This window comes from Trematomus bernacchii, unplaced genomic scaffold (genome assembly GCF_902827165.1).
Source record: "Trematomus bernacchii unplaced genomic scaffold, fTreBer1.1, whole genome shotgun sequence".
Classification (NCBI taxonomy): domain Eukaryota; kingdom Metazoa; phylum Chordata; class Actinopteri; order Perciformes; family Nototheniidae; genus Trematomus; species Trematomus bernacchii.
In genome coordinates this window covers 21849376-21866058 of record NW_022988043.1, presented here as the reverse complement: position 1 = coordinate 21866058, position 16683 = coordinate 21849376, and the positions used below count along the sequence as shown (strand labels likewise).

General features: G+C 40.9%; 1 protein-coding gene and 1 long non-coding RNA gene across 3 annotated transcripts in view; one reads left to right on the top strand and one right to left on the bottom strand.

Moving 5' to 3' along the window:
* ddr2l (discoidin domain receptor family, member 2, like) overlaps positions 1-15425 on the top strand; it is a 51085-nt gene extending 35660 nt beyond the window's left edge. Inside the window, exons 11-19 of one of the 2 annotated variants that reach the window (XM_034118341.1) lie at positions 2045-2184; positions 2558-2669; positions 3713-3829; positions 9536-9780; positions 10025-10152; positions 11317-11514; positions 13505-13739; positions 14161-14310; positions 14435-15425. In XM_034118341.1, the coding sequence (XP_033974232.1) occupies positions 2045-2184; positions 2558-2669; positions 3713-3829; positions 9536-9780; positions 10025-10152; positions 11317-11514; positions 13505-13739; positions 14161-14310; positions 14435-14569 (1460 nt within the window). In that variant the 3' untranslated portion in view covers positions 14570-15425. Of the gene's footprint in view, positions 1-2032; positions 2185-2557; positions 2670-3712; positions 3830-9535; positions 9781-10024; positions 10153-11316; positions 11515-13504; positions 13740-14160; positions 14311-14434 lie in introns of both variants that reach the window. The other variant, XM_034118340.1, reaches the window with a different exon arrangement.
* LOC117472902 lies at positions 2101-3446 on the bottom strand. Its single transcript, XR_004554969.1, has 3 exons — positions 3325-3446; positions 2542-2674; positions 2101-2200 (listed from the first exon to the last, which is right to left on the bottom strand). It is a non-coding gene; the product is annotated as an uncharacterized LOC117472902 (long non-coding RNA).
* Positions 15426-16683: the final 1258 nt, after the last annotated feature.

The window sequence follows — 16683 nt, the reverse complement described above, 5'->3', positions numbered from 1 at the left end:
ATTTTTTATCTGTTCTAAATTTACCTTAGAGGGATATTTTTCAAGTTTTTAATACTCTTATCAACCTATGAGTGGACAAATATGCTTTATATGTTTGTTTATTATCATTTGAACAATGACAAATATTCTCATGAATATTAAACACAACAACCTGAACATTACAAATATTCGATTCAACCTGGAACCTCTCTCATACAATAATACAGTGTGTGTGTGTGTGTGTGTGTGTGTGTGTGTGTGTGTGTGTGTGTGTGTGTGTGTGTGTGTGTGTAGACACTGTGATGGATCGTTGGAGCTATGTGCAGCTCAAGGCATATATGCTTGAACGGGAGCTGCAATCATGTTGCATGTTGAGTGTGCTGACTTTTCGTACAATGTCCCACTGTCTGGCTACCTGCATAAAGTAAAGTGCTCGGCGCAGTTGTCGGCGAAATGTCATTGAAACAGCTCCTTATATCCGTTAGCGCAGCTAGCTAGCACCAGATGCTAACAACAACAACACGTAAGGTGTGCCTCGCTCGCGCGAGTCGCGCCACACATACACACTCCCTCCCGGTCCTCCCGATGGCCAGTCCGGGCCTGCCGGTGAGCGTGGAAGTGTGGTCTGCCACAAGCGGGCAGCAGGAGCGAGGCTGTCAGCATCAGCTTGTAGATGGTATTTTAAACTCGATGCGCTCTGAAACTACGGGGCGGCCGAGGACAAAAGATACACATGCGTTAATCGCGTTAAAATAATTAGTGGCGTTAATTTTTTTTTTGCGTTAACGCGTTATTAACGCGTTAACTTGACAGCCCTAGTGTTAATACGATATGAAATCTGAAAAACATTACATAATCAGGGCTCTATATATAAATAACTACGGCAGATATTATAATATAATTATAATATTTAATGCAGCCGAACCATGTATTACAATGCCGTTATGTGATGACTTTCAAAGAGAAAAGCAAGCACACTCGGATTAAAGTATTATTTTCTAAACATCCAATCACCGAGCTTAAACCATAGCTGAGGATCTTGGGTAATCAGTTCAGTGGGTGTGTATCTCTTTCCGGTTATTTTATTTTGAAATTCAGTTCCTGACGGACGCCAAAAAAGCCAGAGATTATAGAATTAAACAAATAAATAAAAACAAGGATAATTGTGTGTTATTGTTGAGTAAATAACAGTGTGTTATTTAGAAAAGAATAACAAATTAGAAGGAAAAAAAGATTTAAAAAATACAGATTTCAGTATTCTGAGGCTCTGAGCCCATTTCTTTTCCTCATTGACGGCAAAAAAAGTCCGACATTATACGATTTAAAATAAAAACAATAATCGTGGCTTGATATTGAGTAAGAAAATGTTTTTATGAACCACACAGCGTCCGGTCTTCCAAGACCCGACTGGACAAAAAGACGTGTTGCAGGCACGAAACACACTACCAATAGAATACATTGCTTTTAAAATCGTTCTGTGTGACACGAAAAAAAAAGTGGAAAATCGTGTTGGTGAACACGAATCAATAGATTAAATGTTGTGACTATAACACGAAATGCCGTGAGACTGGGTTGGTCGATGCTGCGTTGAAGCATTTGCCATAAGGAAGTAGGAGTTTTGGTTCAAAGTTGGTTGGAAAACCAATAAATGCCAGATCATAATCACAATGAGGGTGTAAAGTAAGTGACAAGTGACGTAAATCAACTCTACAAAAGGAACACTTCCATAGCCATAAACGTAAATCATTAGGGCTTAAAAGTTGTAAAATGCGCTTAAAGCTGAACCCAGAGTTAATTTCCCTCCTCTATTAATTGGATTGAGCCAATACCAGATTTGAAACTGCCATAAAGACGCGGATTGGAGGCTTGGCTTTAGCATTTGTGCATGTGCTTTGTTTTTAAATTCCGCCTTTTCCAAAAAACTGCCTTTTTCAGCTTTAACAATGTTCTCTTTATCAATTCCACATCAATAAATGATCATCTCATTGTATCAAAACAAATACAAGCATTTTTCAATGGAACCAGTGAATATTGTTAACGAACTCATCTGTAGGAAACATTACAGCCAATGTGTCAGCGAGTGACCCGCCAGATGACGGGAACACGCCCATCCTGATTGGCTGCCTGGTCACCATCATCCTGATGTTAGTCATCATCATCGTCCTCATCCTCTGGTGCCAATATGTCTGCAAGGTGCTGGAGAAGGTGAGCAGATTAACCACTGAAGAAGAGACAGAGGATAATGGAAGTTGATTTTGATTTTAGTAAACAGGTGGTGAAGGCTCAAGCTTCAAACCTATTTTGGATGACCTGAAAATAAAATAAAATAATTTTCTACAGCGTTGTTATGTATGTATGTTAATGACACACACTGAAAAAACTGAAACGATGACTTTAATTAAATGTATTATGTCAACAGATTTCACATAACTGTATTGGGTTATTTATAAAAATGAATCAAATGGAAATGGAAAGGCAGCTTTTTAAAACCAAAGGTTCCTAATCAACCTCTTCCCTTGAATTTGAGCATTGGATATGGAGGTTTTCTACATTATTTTTTACCTTTCTCCTCCTTCAGGCTCCACGTCGGATCCTGGACGAGGAGGTGACCGTCAGGCTGTCGTCCTGCAGTGACACCATCATCCTGCAGACCCCCCCTGTGCCCCCTCGCTCAGGCCACGCCCCCACAGGTACACTACAAAACATTTGGAGTATCATGGTCAGATTTGTAGTGATCATATTTTTATATATATTAAAGATCATATATAAATACAATTAATTACAAATAATCATTAGTATAAGTATTATTATTTGTAGTATCATTATATATATTGTTATCACCATTAATAATGATAATAAGGTAATTGTGCTATTGGAGTTAATGCATATTTTTATGTTCGTAAAAAACATTTTTTCACAAAAGGCTAAACAGGATATAAGCAATAAAAAGTAATAAATAATAATAAAATACATTTAAATTTATGTTTTTTCACTTCAAACACCAAATTGACTCATTTGATGATGATTTTTTAAATATTTAACAGCATTAAAGCCATTAGTTAATCGAAATTGCTCCTGGATTATGTCCTGCACAAAAACACTGCTGATTTTCAAGTCCAAAGTAGAAACATATAAAGTCACTTGCTCATCAAAGTGACGTATGATGTTCTCATGGACATATGTTGTGTATATAAGAATTGTATTGTTGTCTCTGTCAGGATTTGAGGAAAGTTAGGACCCAAATGCAGTTTCAAAAGGGAGAAGCGGGTTTCAAAGGGTAACAAAAAGCGAGCTTTATTTCAGAAAGCCGATGACAAAAGAAAACAAGGAACAACTTAACATTACCAAATCAGGGGAGCACGAGTAAGGAATCCAGGACCAAAAACTTCAGGGACAAACATGGAGCGTGACGTGAAAGGAAAGACAACGAACCGACATGGAGCACAGGGGAAGACAAGACTAAATAAACAGAAGGGAAGACACAGCTGGGCAGGGGAGGCAGAAACACAAGGGCAACAGGTGAACACAATCAGACAATCAGACACAGGAGGTCAAACACAGGAAGGAAGACAAGACACAGGGAGAACAGAATTTCAAAATAAAACCAAGACAAGACAGACAAAACTAAAATCGTGACAGTCATTTGATACTGAAGTCATTCAATTTGCTTAAACAAACTATTGCAGGGTTGTTGGCGCTTTGTGTGCATGATGGTGTGTCATTTTCTCCTCAGGCCCCGCCAACACTGACCCTCACTATGAGAGAGTGTTCCTGTTGGACCCACAGTACCAGAACCCGGCGGTGCTGAGGAACAAGCTGCCGGAGCTGTCGCAGAGTGCCGAGGCTTCAGGTGAACAGGCTGCACTATATTAATCCTTTGAGTAGTGAAAGCAGAAAGAATTAGAAAATCCCCTACGGAGAATATTTGACAATGTGACTGGCATTACGGTGCTAAGTAGGTTTTGAAAGCTGTATTGTTTTTTTCTGGGGCTTTTATTCTGAAAAACTAGCCTAAACTTGAACTCCCTGTAACAATACAGTTACTTTCTTAGGATTTATTTTAAAAGCATACTCATCTTGAGCTTCCTGTTTGGACAGAATTACTCAATGGGGCTTTTATTTTGAAAAACATGCCTAATACTGAGCTACTTGTAACGGCCCGTCCACACAGCGGCGTTGGAAGCTTCTTCCAACGCTTCTGCCCATTCACTTTGAATGGAGTGACGTCACTTTTCGCCGAACTGCATTGTGGGAAGCAGAGCGGAGCTTTCCTGGCGTTTCAGGCTGCAAAAGTTGAGCAATGTTCAACTTTTGAAGCTTCTGAAGCTTTCGGTGGAAGCGTCAGCCAATCAAATCATATGCCAGTACAAGCTCTAGCCCAGGGGTCGGCAACCTTTTTGATATGAAGTGCCATTAAAAAAAAAAATTGTTATCGGCGTGCCAACGATTGAGAATTATCAACGGGGGGGGCGGGGGGGGGGGGGGGTTGAGGAACTTGACGCTGGTGAACTATCAACAGGAGGGCGGGGGAGCCTCGCTGCGCGGAAGCAGTGTGTGTGTACCTGTCAGCACAACTTACATGATGCCGAATTTAACAAACACATTAAATAATTGGTTTTAAACGGCATAATAATAAGGACGATCGTCCGTTCTGTGATTCTCCAGAACACACATGTTATGATATTAGGGTCATGCAGAGTGAGATGAGATCGCTATCCCTTTAAGAGAGAGAGAGAGAGGGGTGTGGCGTGTGCATGTGTGTGTGTGGATGGTAGAGCGAGAGTGAGCGAGCGTGTGTTTCTGGAAGTGAAACGAGGCAGCAGAAAAACAGAGGTCTGTGATGTATTTTGTGAAACAGAAGAACAGCTAAATAAATGCAACGGCCTCCCAAGAAGAGCTCGCCTCTCTCCAGTCATTTAAGCTAAAGTGGGTTATTGAACCTGAAGCTTGTTGCTTCTGCCCTCCTCGACTACGGTCTGGGAGCCGACAGGAAAGTTCAACACACAGATGGCCAGTCCGCCCCTTTGTAGCATATTATTTCAATGAGAGATGAGCAGATCGCCACTGGGCTTTCAACTAAAGACACACACAGCCACGCAAAAACTGCTGTATTTGTACAGCTCCTTATGGGTACTGCAATTTGTGAAGTGCTTTCCTCTGTGGTGAAACGATCAGCACTGCACCACGGAGGAAAGCGGCAGAAAGTCACCTGGAGTTAAAGAGAGCGGGGCTGCGCTACGTGCATGGCTTCCTTCTGCAGGTAACGGGGAGACGCGCTCTGGCGGCGGTCTCGTTCAGGATCCGAAAATACAATTTAAATATTTTGCACACTTATTCCACTTATTCCTAGTGTGCCACTGGTTACGGTGCCGCGTGCCAATGTTGGCACGCGTGCCAGGGGTTGCCGACCCCTGCTCTAGCCAATCAAACCGCTGCTTGTGTGTCAGGGGCGGGAGATTCATGTGATTGGTTGTTGGTCGAGCTTCAGATACGCTCGCCGGCAAGCTTTTTCCAAAGCCGCTGTGTGGACGGGCCGTAAGTGTAGTTACTTTAATGGGCTTTTATTTTGAAAAACATGATTTTTCATGAGTTTAAACCAAGCGGCAAACTCTGGGGCAGAGCGGGGAGGACAATAAGGATGTGCCTCAAACTGCAGTTCATCTAGTGGCCAGTAGGAGCAGTCTGCAGAAGGGAGCAATTTCCATAGACCCCCATGTTAAAATGCACAACTTTGCAGCAGAAATAAACATGTTTACATCATGGTTCAAAAAAACATATTCTCTGTATAGTTAGATTCCCCCTTCATGACTATGGATTGGGGGGTGAATTTTTTCTCAACTCATTTGTTTAATTAATATTCAGTCTTAAAGTTATGCATAAATTAGGGCGTGGTCACATTGAGTGACAGCTCTGTCCAGTGACTGCTGCTGTTAGCTTCCTGTCTCTCTGCTAGCAGCTCCGTGATGCTACAGGGACTCTGCCTGCTCAGCTCATCGGGGGAACATAACTTGGGTTTAAAAATATGATTTAAAAGGATATGTACATTTCGGTTCATGATAATATTTATATATTAAAAAAAAAAAAAAGTCTTCATATTAATAATAATAATATGAGCATGTCTACATGCTCAGGGGAGAGGCGGGTGCGGAGGCGATTCACAATCAGGCCAGCTGTAGAGAAGACCCTCTCAGCTGGAATTTGGGCATAAGATGAGGTTTGAGTCTGCGTGATCTGCGTGTAGGGAGGGGCAGCAGTCATATCATTTGCTAGAACTAGCTAGATCTGATGGATTTGGACATAAACGCGAGTGAAGTATAACCGGACGTGAGAGAGAGATCAGCACCTGCAGCTCTGCCCGCTGTGAGGGACCGGTGAGCGGAGCAAAACACACCTTTAGACCTAACACATTTAGCTATGGCACTGTCGTATACATTGATCATATGTAATCAACTTAGTCACCCCTCCCAAAAAAAAGAAAAAAATTACAATACAAATATTCATAACTCATAACTCATATTCTCATACCTGAATAATTTCGAATATTCGATTAATCGTACCCATCCCTAATACAAACGTCAAGGGATTTTAAGATTCTGAAGTATTATGCTAAAAACTCTAAATAACTTAGATTATTATTTATAGTTTTGCTGAATAGTTTCATGTCCGCTTACCTTAGAAACGTAAAATGCCACGGCAGTGTGCAAACGGGGAGCATGTTAGCTTAGCTTGGTAGCCTCAGCTAGCTCTGGAGCTTCCAGCTCCTTGGCAGCAGGTCCCGCCTCGGCTCCGCCTCTTTGCCCTTATTTGGATCAGGCTGGAGCAGGCGGGAGTTACGGTACGTCCACACAGCAGCGTTAAAAAAATCTTGGAGGTGGGCGTATCTGAAGCTTGGGGATTTTTTGCGAGCAACGCGACCAACAACCAATTACATGAATCTCCCGCCCCCGACATACAAAGCAAAAAAGCCCGAAGTAAACTGGATATAAACTCCCCAAACAGGCGAAAACCTACCACTGTCTCTGCCACCTCCCTCCATGCCTGGCTCCTCCGGTTTGTATTTGGATTTGATTGGCTGATGCTTCCACCTCTGCTTCAAAAGTTGAACATTGCTCAACTTTTGAAGCCTGAGATGCCTGGAAATCTCCGCTTTGCTTCCCACAATGCAGTTCGGCGAAAAGTGAGGCAAAGTGACGTCACCCCATTCAAAGTGAATGGGCAGAAGTGTTGGAAGATTTTTTTAACGCTGCTGTGTGGACGGGCCGTTAGACTCTGACGTCACTGTCGACACGTTAGTGGCCGACACTGCCTACTTTAGGCTTCTCATCAACTCTGCAGAATCCTATGGGTGACGTCACGGACCCTACGTCCATTTATATATACAGTCTATGGTTTAAACATACAGTTGGTATAGCAGGAAGAACTCGTAAATACCCCACTGAGAGATCTGACTGTGTGATTGGCCCGTGATCTTTATCCCAATGCTAAATTTGCCAGAGCTAATTAGGTTTTGTTAGCAGTATCTGTTTTGTTTCTTTTTAGGGATTTTAATTTTGCAAAACTTCCTTTAACGATACAGTTACTTTCTTGTGCTTTAAAAAAAAAGATCCTCATTCTAGGTATCCTAAGTATACAGTTATCGTATGGTGCTATTATTTTGAAAAACCATGCCTCATCCTGAGCTTCCTATTAGTACACAGTTACTCAATATGGCCTGAGCTTAACCTTACAGTAGATAATAATATCATATAATATTATATTAAAAATAATAGTAGAACTTCCCTTTGAAACTCTCTCACAGACCCATACTTTTTCTCATGTTTTATTGACCAGTTATTGACCATTTAGTGCTTTTCAACCCAAACGTTTCTCATCTAACAAAAGACACTTGAAGGGAAGTAAATCTGAATCAGCAATGCTTTAAAAATACTCCTGATCATCCGTGACGACATGTTTAGACCCGACTGTTAAAGCGCCTCTGGAGAGCGGCGGCCTCTGCTAAAATGCATCAAACTGCTGCAGTGCGCCCCCTGCTGGCAGCTTCACAAACACCCTCGAACTTTCTTTTTTTCCTTCAGAAACATGCTTACGGTCCTTCTCTTTTTTCTCGTACCCTCTCTTCAGTATTGTCTTGATGACGCTGAATGTGCATGTTCTTTCAATCTGCCGATCTCTCTCCTTCACCTCCCAGCCCTCTCCTTGTTTCCTCCTCCTCTTCTTCCAGCTCTCCTCCTCGGTAACCCTCTCTATGACCTCCTCCTGCTGACTTCCTGTCACATGACATCAGGCTGGCTGCGTGGTAAGAGCTGAAAGGTGTGACTTCAACGTCTATCAGATACTAATTTCCTTCCTACAGACCTTTATTACATTTCTTTACTTTTGTTTCCTGCTGTGGGTGGAATTGTTCTGACTAAACTATAGAGGTTAAAAATCATGTATGTAAGGTCGAAGTCACATTAATGAAATAAATGGGGCCCTAAATGTAATTAAATGAATGTGGTCATCAATTCAGGATTATCTCAGAGTAGTTAACTCAAAATACTATAGGTTAATTATATTGGAAATTATAGAGAAAACAATATATTTGTATTGGGGCCAATACATTTTATATTGGTATCTGTGTGCGTGTTAATAATAAGCAGTACATAAATAGTACACGTTTTTAGAGAAAAGAAAAGCACTGACAAAGTTTGTCCACCAGAGAGCGTTGACTCTTCGATTTTTACATTTTTAAATATCACAATAACCATTTTTGAAAAACTAAATGTGATTGACCCTTATAAAATATATTAGTACGGTATATTTTTTAACTTAATCTCAAGTATCAATTTTCAGCTTTAGCCTTAAAAATCATTGAAACTCTTCTGATGATCAACATATCACATATCAGGGATCCTGCTGATATCACTAATGTTATTGTTCCTCTACATTGACCAGAGGTGGAAGAATAATTCAGTTATAGAATCCTACATATTAAATGTTTATATTATAGTTATTGATGCATTAATGTGTTGAACACTTTAATGTTGCATCTGGTAAAGGTGGGGTTTATTTTAAATACTTTATATATAGTTTATTTGTAGTTTAACCTATAATAATATACCATCATTTATACATTTTATCTTTTACTAAGAACATAAATCTGCAATGTATTGGAGTAAAAAGTACAACATTTGCCTACAAAATGAGGTCAAGTAAATGTATTAAGTAGCGTAATATGGAAATTCTCAGTTGAAGTACTTCAAATTTCTAGTTACAGTATGTACAATAGTTGAGTCAATGTACTTAGTTACATTCCACCACTATTATTTCACATATATTACACCGTTATAACACTGTTATTACACTGTTATTACACAAAGGTAATTTATTGGAGATATAAACACATTGATATTAATTAAAGTTCGAAGAGAGTTCCCCAGAACTTTTTGTTAAATGTGTTTCACTAAGATACGAAGTGATTCATAGGAAGCTGTAAAAACAAAATGATTATTTCTGCTCCCAAGGACTCACAGAGAAAGGTCTGAAAGGAAGAACTGACCTGTACTCTCTCCCTCAGCGTGTGGAGGAGGCTACGCCGAGCCTGACGTCACCCAGTGCACGCCGCACCAGTGTTTCCATAGCAACGCACCGCACTACGCTGAAACGGACATCGTGCGGCTGCAGGGCGTCACCGGCAGCAACATGTACGCTGTCCCCGCCCTCACCGTAGACTCGCTCACCCGGAAGGACATCTCTGCCGCCGAGTTCCCACGGCAACAGCTGATCTTCAGGGAGAAGCTGGGGGAGGGGCAGTTTGGAGAGGTGAGCAGGGGTCGGGCTTGGCAACAGCAAATCAAGAAACACTTTAAATCCAGAAAAGTTTGCAGAATTGAAACACGTCTGAAAGGTTTTTAAAATGACGTGATTTATTTTAACATCAATTTCTAAGAATCTGACTAGGACTTCCTACAATAAGAGAATATCAGGATTTTCATAAAACTCTTTTGTCTCTTGAAAGTAGGCTGCTTGCTTCCATGGTTGTATTTATACCTAGTATCTCCTGCAGGTCCACCTGTGTGAGGCAGAGGGACTCCCAGAATTCCTTGGGGAAGGGTCCCCCCTCCCTGACAGAGATGGGCATTCTGTACTGGTAGCTGTTAAACAGCTGAGGGCCGACGCCACCAGCCAGGCCAGGTACACTGTGTGTGTGTGTGTGTGTGTGTGTGTGTGTGTGTGTGTGTGTGTGTGTGTGTGTGTGTGTGTGTGTGTGTGTGTGTGTGTGTGTGTGTGTGTGTGTGTGTGTGTGTGTGTGTGTGTGTGTGTGTGTGTGTGTGTGTGTGTGTGTGTGTGTGTGTGTGTGTGACAGTGATTTTATGTGTAAGGATCTGTGACCTTATTGTTTCTTCAACAATCTTGAATGTGGATCATTAAAATCTGCTAAGTGGAACACATATCACACAACTTATTAAGTGTCTCATAACAAGGGTGCAGGAACATCCTCAATGGGAGTTGTATACAGTGTCTGTGTACGCGTGAACATTTTGAACTCAATGCGGCTCGAGACGAAAGTAATTTAATCACAAAAATCCTAAGGATTCGTCCTCTTAGGACCATGAATTTCCACAGACACTGTAACGGTAATCTCAAAATGAGTCGTAGAGACACTGTTCTTAGTTAGTATTTGGCTTCTGACTGAATTTAGATTGAATTTCCCAAGTTGTAATGCTGCTCTTTACATTGGAGCATGTGGCTAGGTACAATACATTGTACCTTTTTAAGTTATGGTGGGTCAAATTGAAGAAGCGAGCAAGAGTAAGCTACATTTGTAACCAAAATCCCAGCCCAATGTTGCTAACTCTTTTCCAATGAAAATAGCTTGCAGCCTTAGCTAAATCCCGCTAAATGTAGTGTGAAAGATCTCTTTTCAGGCCTTCCTCCAAAGCCACACCCCCAAAACCATAGTTATGAATGTAAACATATCATGATGAACTCACAGGTGTCAAGCTAGCAGCTAGCCGATGATTCGCAGTGCCAGCAGGTAGGCACGCAGACTGGTGGACATGTAGGTAGAGAGGCAGGTGAACTATAATGAGTCCGTCCAAGCATTTTATTTGAGCCGAATAAAATGATTGTACAGATTTATTACAGTCCTGCAGAAAGTCACAGATCAACAAATGAACAAAGACCGTAAGAACACATAACCCAGCCTTACTTAGGGTCTGTTTATTTCTGTAACTGCTGTAATTTTGTATTGGATGAATGGACAGAGTACTGCAGATGCTGCTGATATGAATTGAATATTATGTTCATAATCTGTGTGAGACCCAGATGACTAAAAGCCATATGTGTGTCCATCAGGAACGACTTCCTGAAGGAAATAAAGATCATGTCTCGTCTGAACGACCCCAACATCATCCGGCTGCTGTGTGTGTGTGTGTCGTCCGACCCGCTGTGCATGGTGACCGAATACATGGAGAACGGAGACCTCAACATGTTCCTGTCGCAGCGGGAGATCGAGAGCACGCTGACACACGCCAACAACATCCCTTCAGTCAGGTTAATATACCATACTCTGTTCCAATTTAAAGGGGACCTATCATAAACAAATGCACTTTTTGATGTCTTTTATACATAAATATGTGTCAGGGAACTCACAAAGTGTCAGAAAATAAAACCCTCTCTCTTTTCCTCCGTACCCAAATCTCTAAAAACGGGGGAACAACGGAGCTGATCCAGATTTGATATGACGTAATATTGGAAATGTGGAAATGCGGACCCACGGCACTATCAGAAATGTTGCTATCAGAAACAATGCCGACGTGTTTTGGACGTAATATGATCTTTGTTTAGATTAGCAAGCATCGCTAACACTCAGAGCTAACCTGTACTGGAGAGAGTATGTGTAAAAAAAGCAGGAAATATAAAAAGGTACTCACCTTGTGGTAAATAGTGTTAATTTCGTCAGCTATTTTTTTATTTAGTTTTAGTCTTAGTCCTGTGTTAAATTTCCTTTTTAGTTTTAGTCATATTTAGTCACCTTCATCCTGTTTTTATTTAGTCAAGATTTAGTCGACTAAAAGTCTGAGCATTTTAGTCTTATTTTAGTCAAAGAAAACTAATTATTTTAGTCTACTTTTTATCAATGAAAACTGTTGAGTCTTTTTTAGTCATCAGATTATATAGAACATTTCAGTCAAACTAGTCTAGCCAAAACCAATAATTTGTCATTTTAGTCAAACTTATTTCACAATAAGATTATATCTTGTCCTTATTTGATGAAAAACACAGGTTGAATGATTAAGAATGCAGCTTTGCAGAGAGTGGTCAGGTTTGTGGTGTTTTTACCAGCTGTGTTAAGGCTACATTGCTTCCCTTCTGATAAAACAATGCATTCGCTTTTTTTCTCAGCCTCATTGTAGCGAAAATGGGCCCAAATATCACATAGTTTCTTTCTCCCAAGCAGTGGTGGCGTTAGACTTTTTCGTTGTCAGTCATTTTGACGGACAGGATCGTAACATTTCCGTCATAATCCATTATTACCCGTCGAGTGCACAATTTATCACTCACTCGCGTTGACGGGGGGGGGGGGGGGTATTCGGTTAACGCGAGTGCGACCACTGCTCCCAAGCCCTGTTGTTGCCATTTTATTTTCTGTTAAATAAGGTTAGTTAGACCATGAGTTAGACCCGAGTCTTCCTGACAGTTCATATTGTGCCGCTGCCCGGTGTAATTCAAATGTACCGCCGCGCGCGGCACAGACACACAGCTGCTGCACCCAGCCGCAGCACCGGAAATGGAACTGCTGGGAGAAAAACTGACTATCAGAGATGTAACGTTATCTTTAATAATATTTCGTCTCCTCATTTTTCGTCAACGAAAGTAAAGAGAGATTTTGGCATAGTTTTTATTTAGTAAACTACATTTTCGTCTCGTCACTTTTCGTCAACGATATTGCATGATGATTTCGTTACAGTTATTGTTTACTGCCGTCGGTGCCATCTCGTCATCGTCTCGTTTTCGTCATGGAAAAAAAGGTCGTTGACGAACATATTTCGTCATAGTTTTAGTCAACGAAATTAACACTAGTGGTAAACCCGCAAGAGAAAAAGCATTTGAGCTCCATACTGTTTCAGAAATAATCCTTGATGTGGTTTGGAACATGATATGGCGTTTAATCACTGGAGCATTCATTCGAATTCTGAGCAGGCACAAGCTCCCCCTCCTCTTTTTTTTTTTTTCAAGCTAAGGACCCCGAACCTGCAGTTCTCTAACACGGCTTAAACAAAGAGATATGAGGGATGTGTAAAATGCATGATCTGTTTGGTATTTTGAGCAAAACACATCATAGACATGTTTTTTATATATTTTTATATATCTGAGACCCATAATATATGCCTAAAAATAGCATAATATGATACCTTTAAAACTAATTTAGAAGGTGATGCAAACAGCAGAGAGCGGCACGAATATTGAACATATGAAGATACAGACTCTGATCTCCTTCCTCATCTCTAACCCTCTTCCTTCCCTTTGCCCCTCATTCCAGTCTGTCCGACCTCCTCCACATGTCGGTGCAGATCTCCTCAGGGATGAAGTATCTGGCGTCCCTAAACTTTGTGCATCGCGACCTGGCCACCAGAAACTGCCTGCTGGACCGCCGCCTCACCATCAAGATCTCCGACTTCGGGATGAGCCGGAACCTGTACAGCAGTGACTACTACCGCATCCAAGGCCGGGCGGTGCTGCCGATACGATGGATGGCGTGGGAGAGCATCTTGCTGGTAAGGGAGGGGGGGGAGTAAACATGAGACAGGGCTAAAGAAAGAATAAAAGAAGACCATTTATACCCAGTGCTAGCTGTTGTTCCCTGATACCTCCATCCGCTCCAAATGATGGCATAATCAAGAAATTGAAACGGCTCTGGTGTTTTTTATTATAATAAGTGAGGTTTTGAGGATTTCTTTAGCATAGCAATGATGTGAAAAAAGTATGTTTATTAATGGATGCATCTATAGTCCGACGGTAACACCCTACCACCAAATTGTGTTTATCAAATGATTGTAATTGCTGAAATAACATTAGAGTTGACAAAACCCTTGTGCATTCCAAATCATCTTCTTCAAGCTCCATCCTAATACGTAATGCTTTCACTTCTGCAGCAATTTCAGTATTTTTCAATGTCCTCCCCTCCCTCCTCTCCAGGGTAAGTTCACCACGGCCAGTGACGTGTGGGCGTTTGGCGTCACCCTTTGGGAGATCTTCACTCTGTGTAAGGAGCAGCCCTACAGCCTGCTGTCCGACGAACAGGTCATAGAGAACACTGGCGAGTTCTTCAGGAACCAGGGTAGACAGGTGAGACGAATCTAACGCACTCCCAAAGGACAGTTCAATTGAGATGTGTCATAGACAACCTTTGTACCCCTTAAAAAGCCTTTTTCTGATTCTTTACTAACGATCTCTTTGTCTTTTCGACTAGATTTTCCTCTACGGCCCTCCGCTCTGTCCACCTTCGCTCTTTGAGCTGATGATGTGTTGTTGGAGTCGCGATATACCCGACCGACCCACATTCGAGGGACTTTACCAAGCCCTGAAGCCCCATGTCAACCAGTGAGCAGTGTCCGCTTGGATGTACCACTCTGTGGGATGTCCATATCTGGACTCTTTATAAGAAGATAGACTGACACCACAAGAGAAAGGACTGGAATTATGTTATAAGAGTATGTCAGAGGGGTAACGGAAACTGGCAGAACTGTGGTCAGAAAGTGGGTTTTCTTCGTAGTAACATCAGCACTCTATTCTGAGAGACAAAGTTGAGGTAGAAGGAGAAAGGCTTGTGTACTCAGAGGAAAACAAACCTGACAGTTGGTAGTGAACAAATACTTTTAAATATTTCTATTTGATTGCTGATTTGACAGTTTCCCACCTCTCCTTAAAGCCCCTTCGACCAAAACATCTTGTTAAACCTTTTGACACTTTTTTTCCCCATTTTGCTATGGTGCCAAAGTTTGCGTAAACGTTAATTTTCTTCTTGTCTTTGGCTTTTAAAGATGCCAACAACTGGACAGACTCTTCAGTCTTGTTATTTTCACCTGTCCCTGTGGTTTTTATTATTATTGTAAAGCACTGTCTGTGTCTCTCAGTTATTCATGTTCATTTAACCCACACTGGAGCTAGGGTTAGGGTCAAATTGTAGTGTAGTTTATTTTTAGATTTTTATTCTATTTTATTTTACTTGTTGGTCTTTTTTGTGGATATAAATGTTGTTTAGCTGAGGTTCACATCACGATGCCAAGAGGCTGCGTTGATACCTGTGTGGTTCAAAGACTGAAAATCAGTCAGTGGGTAACTGTGGGTTATTTAGGAGAGTAAGTGGATGGAGGGCACATTTGAACCAAATAATAATAAAAAAATGTTGTTCCTTTTTGTTGCCAAAGAGAAATAAAGAGTATAAGTAATAAAACATGATATCAAATGTATAAAAAAATCATCTTTGTGATTTAACTCCAACAATATAACATTAACATCTGGCACTGGAAACTTTCTTTTTAAAGTAGCCTACCTTACCTTTGAGTATGTTACCAGTGGAAAATCAAGCCAATTCTAACAACATGGGTGCTGATAGATGGGACATTATCATTCTAATGCAACAATCTTATGTCACGTTATCTCTTTACCTGTGTGCTGGGGCCTGTAAAATGTACACATATGTTCAATGTGTTTATGTTTATGTTGGAGTCCAGAGATTTTTACGTTTATAGATTAGCCAGCTAGCCTTAGCGCAATATTTAAAAAAGTAAAGTCTGTTGTTTCATTGCTAGAATCAAAGAATTTAAAATACAATTGTTCAAATTAAGAGTGAAATATTCACCAAACTGAAAAGAGCCCTAAGCAACTCAACTAGTATTGAGATTTTGGCTAGCAACCAACGTTGTTGTTAGCTGACTCAAAAAGCTAGCAAGTTGTAATGTGGGGTAGTAAAACCAGGCTCTGTTTAACACTAGAACCGCCAGGGGTCGCTGTATACCTGAAACCGCCAACGGGTGAAATGTACCCGCTATTAGAATGCATTGATTTTCAAGGTACAATGTTCTTTTATTTATCATACTAGAACACAGGGTTAACAGTGAGTTTTGATCGCACAGTGATGAAACTTATACCAATAGAATCTCTGGATTCTTGAAGTATTGCATGAAGTATAAAAGATCGCTAACGTGAGTTATGTGCAAAGTGTCTCTATCTATCTCTCTCTCTATCTATCTATCTCTAACTATATATCTATCTATCTCTAACTATCTATCTATCTCTCTATCTATCTCTCTATCTATAAGGAACCGCAGTAAACAACAGGCGTTGCTATAGCAACACATCATGTTTATGTTTACGCGCGAGATCAAATCATTGCATTTTCTATAAGGCAAATATTACCCGCTGGCGCTGATGGGTATAAATGGCAATTTTTTCAATCTGACTTCATATTGACCATTTTTAACAACAGAGGGTGCTACATAACACCCTTTCAGGAAAAGTCACAGACTGGGACACTTGAATATTTTGTTGAAAATAAGTTACATACAATCAAGAAACAGCTGCGGGTAAAATGTACCCCTTGGCGGATCTAGTGTTAAGGAAAATCCAGACTAAAAGTATTTTTGTTGTCAATCAGTTGTCTTACAGAACTTATGTGATTCCATTTTACTACGGCTACATCTGTACCAGATTTGGCAA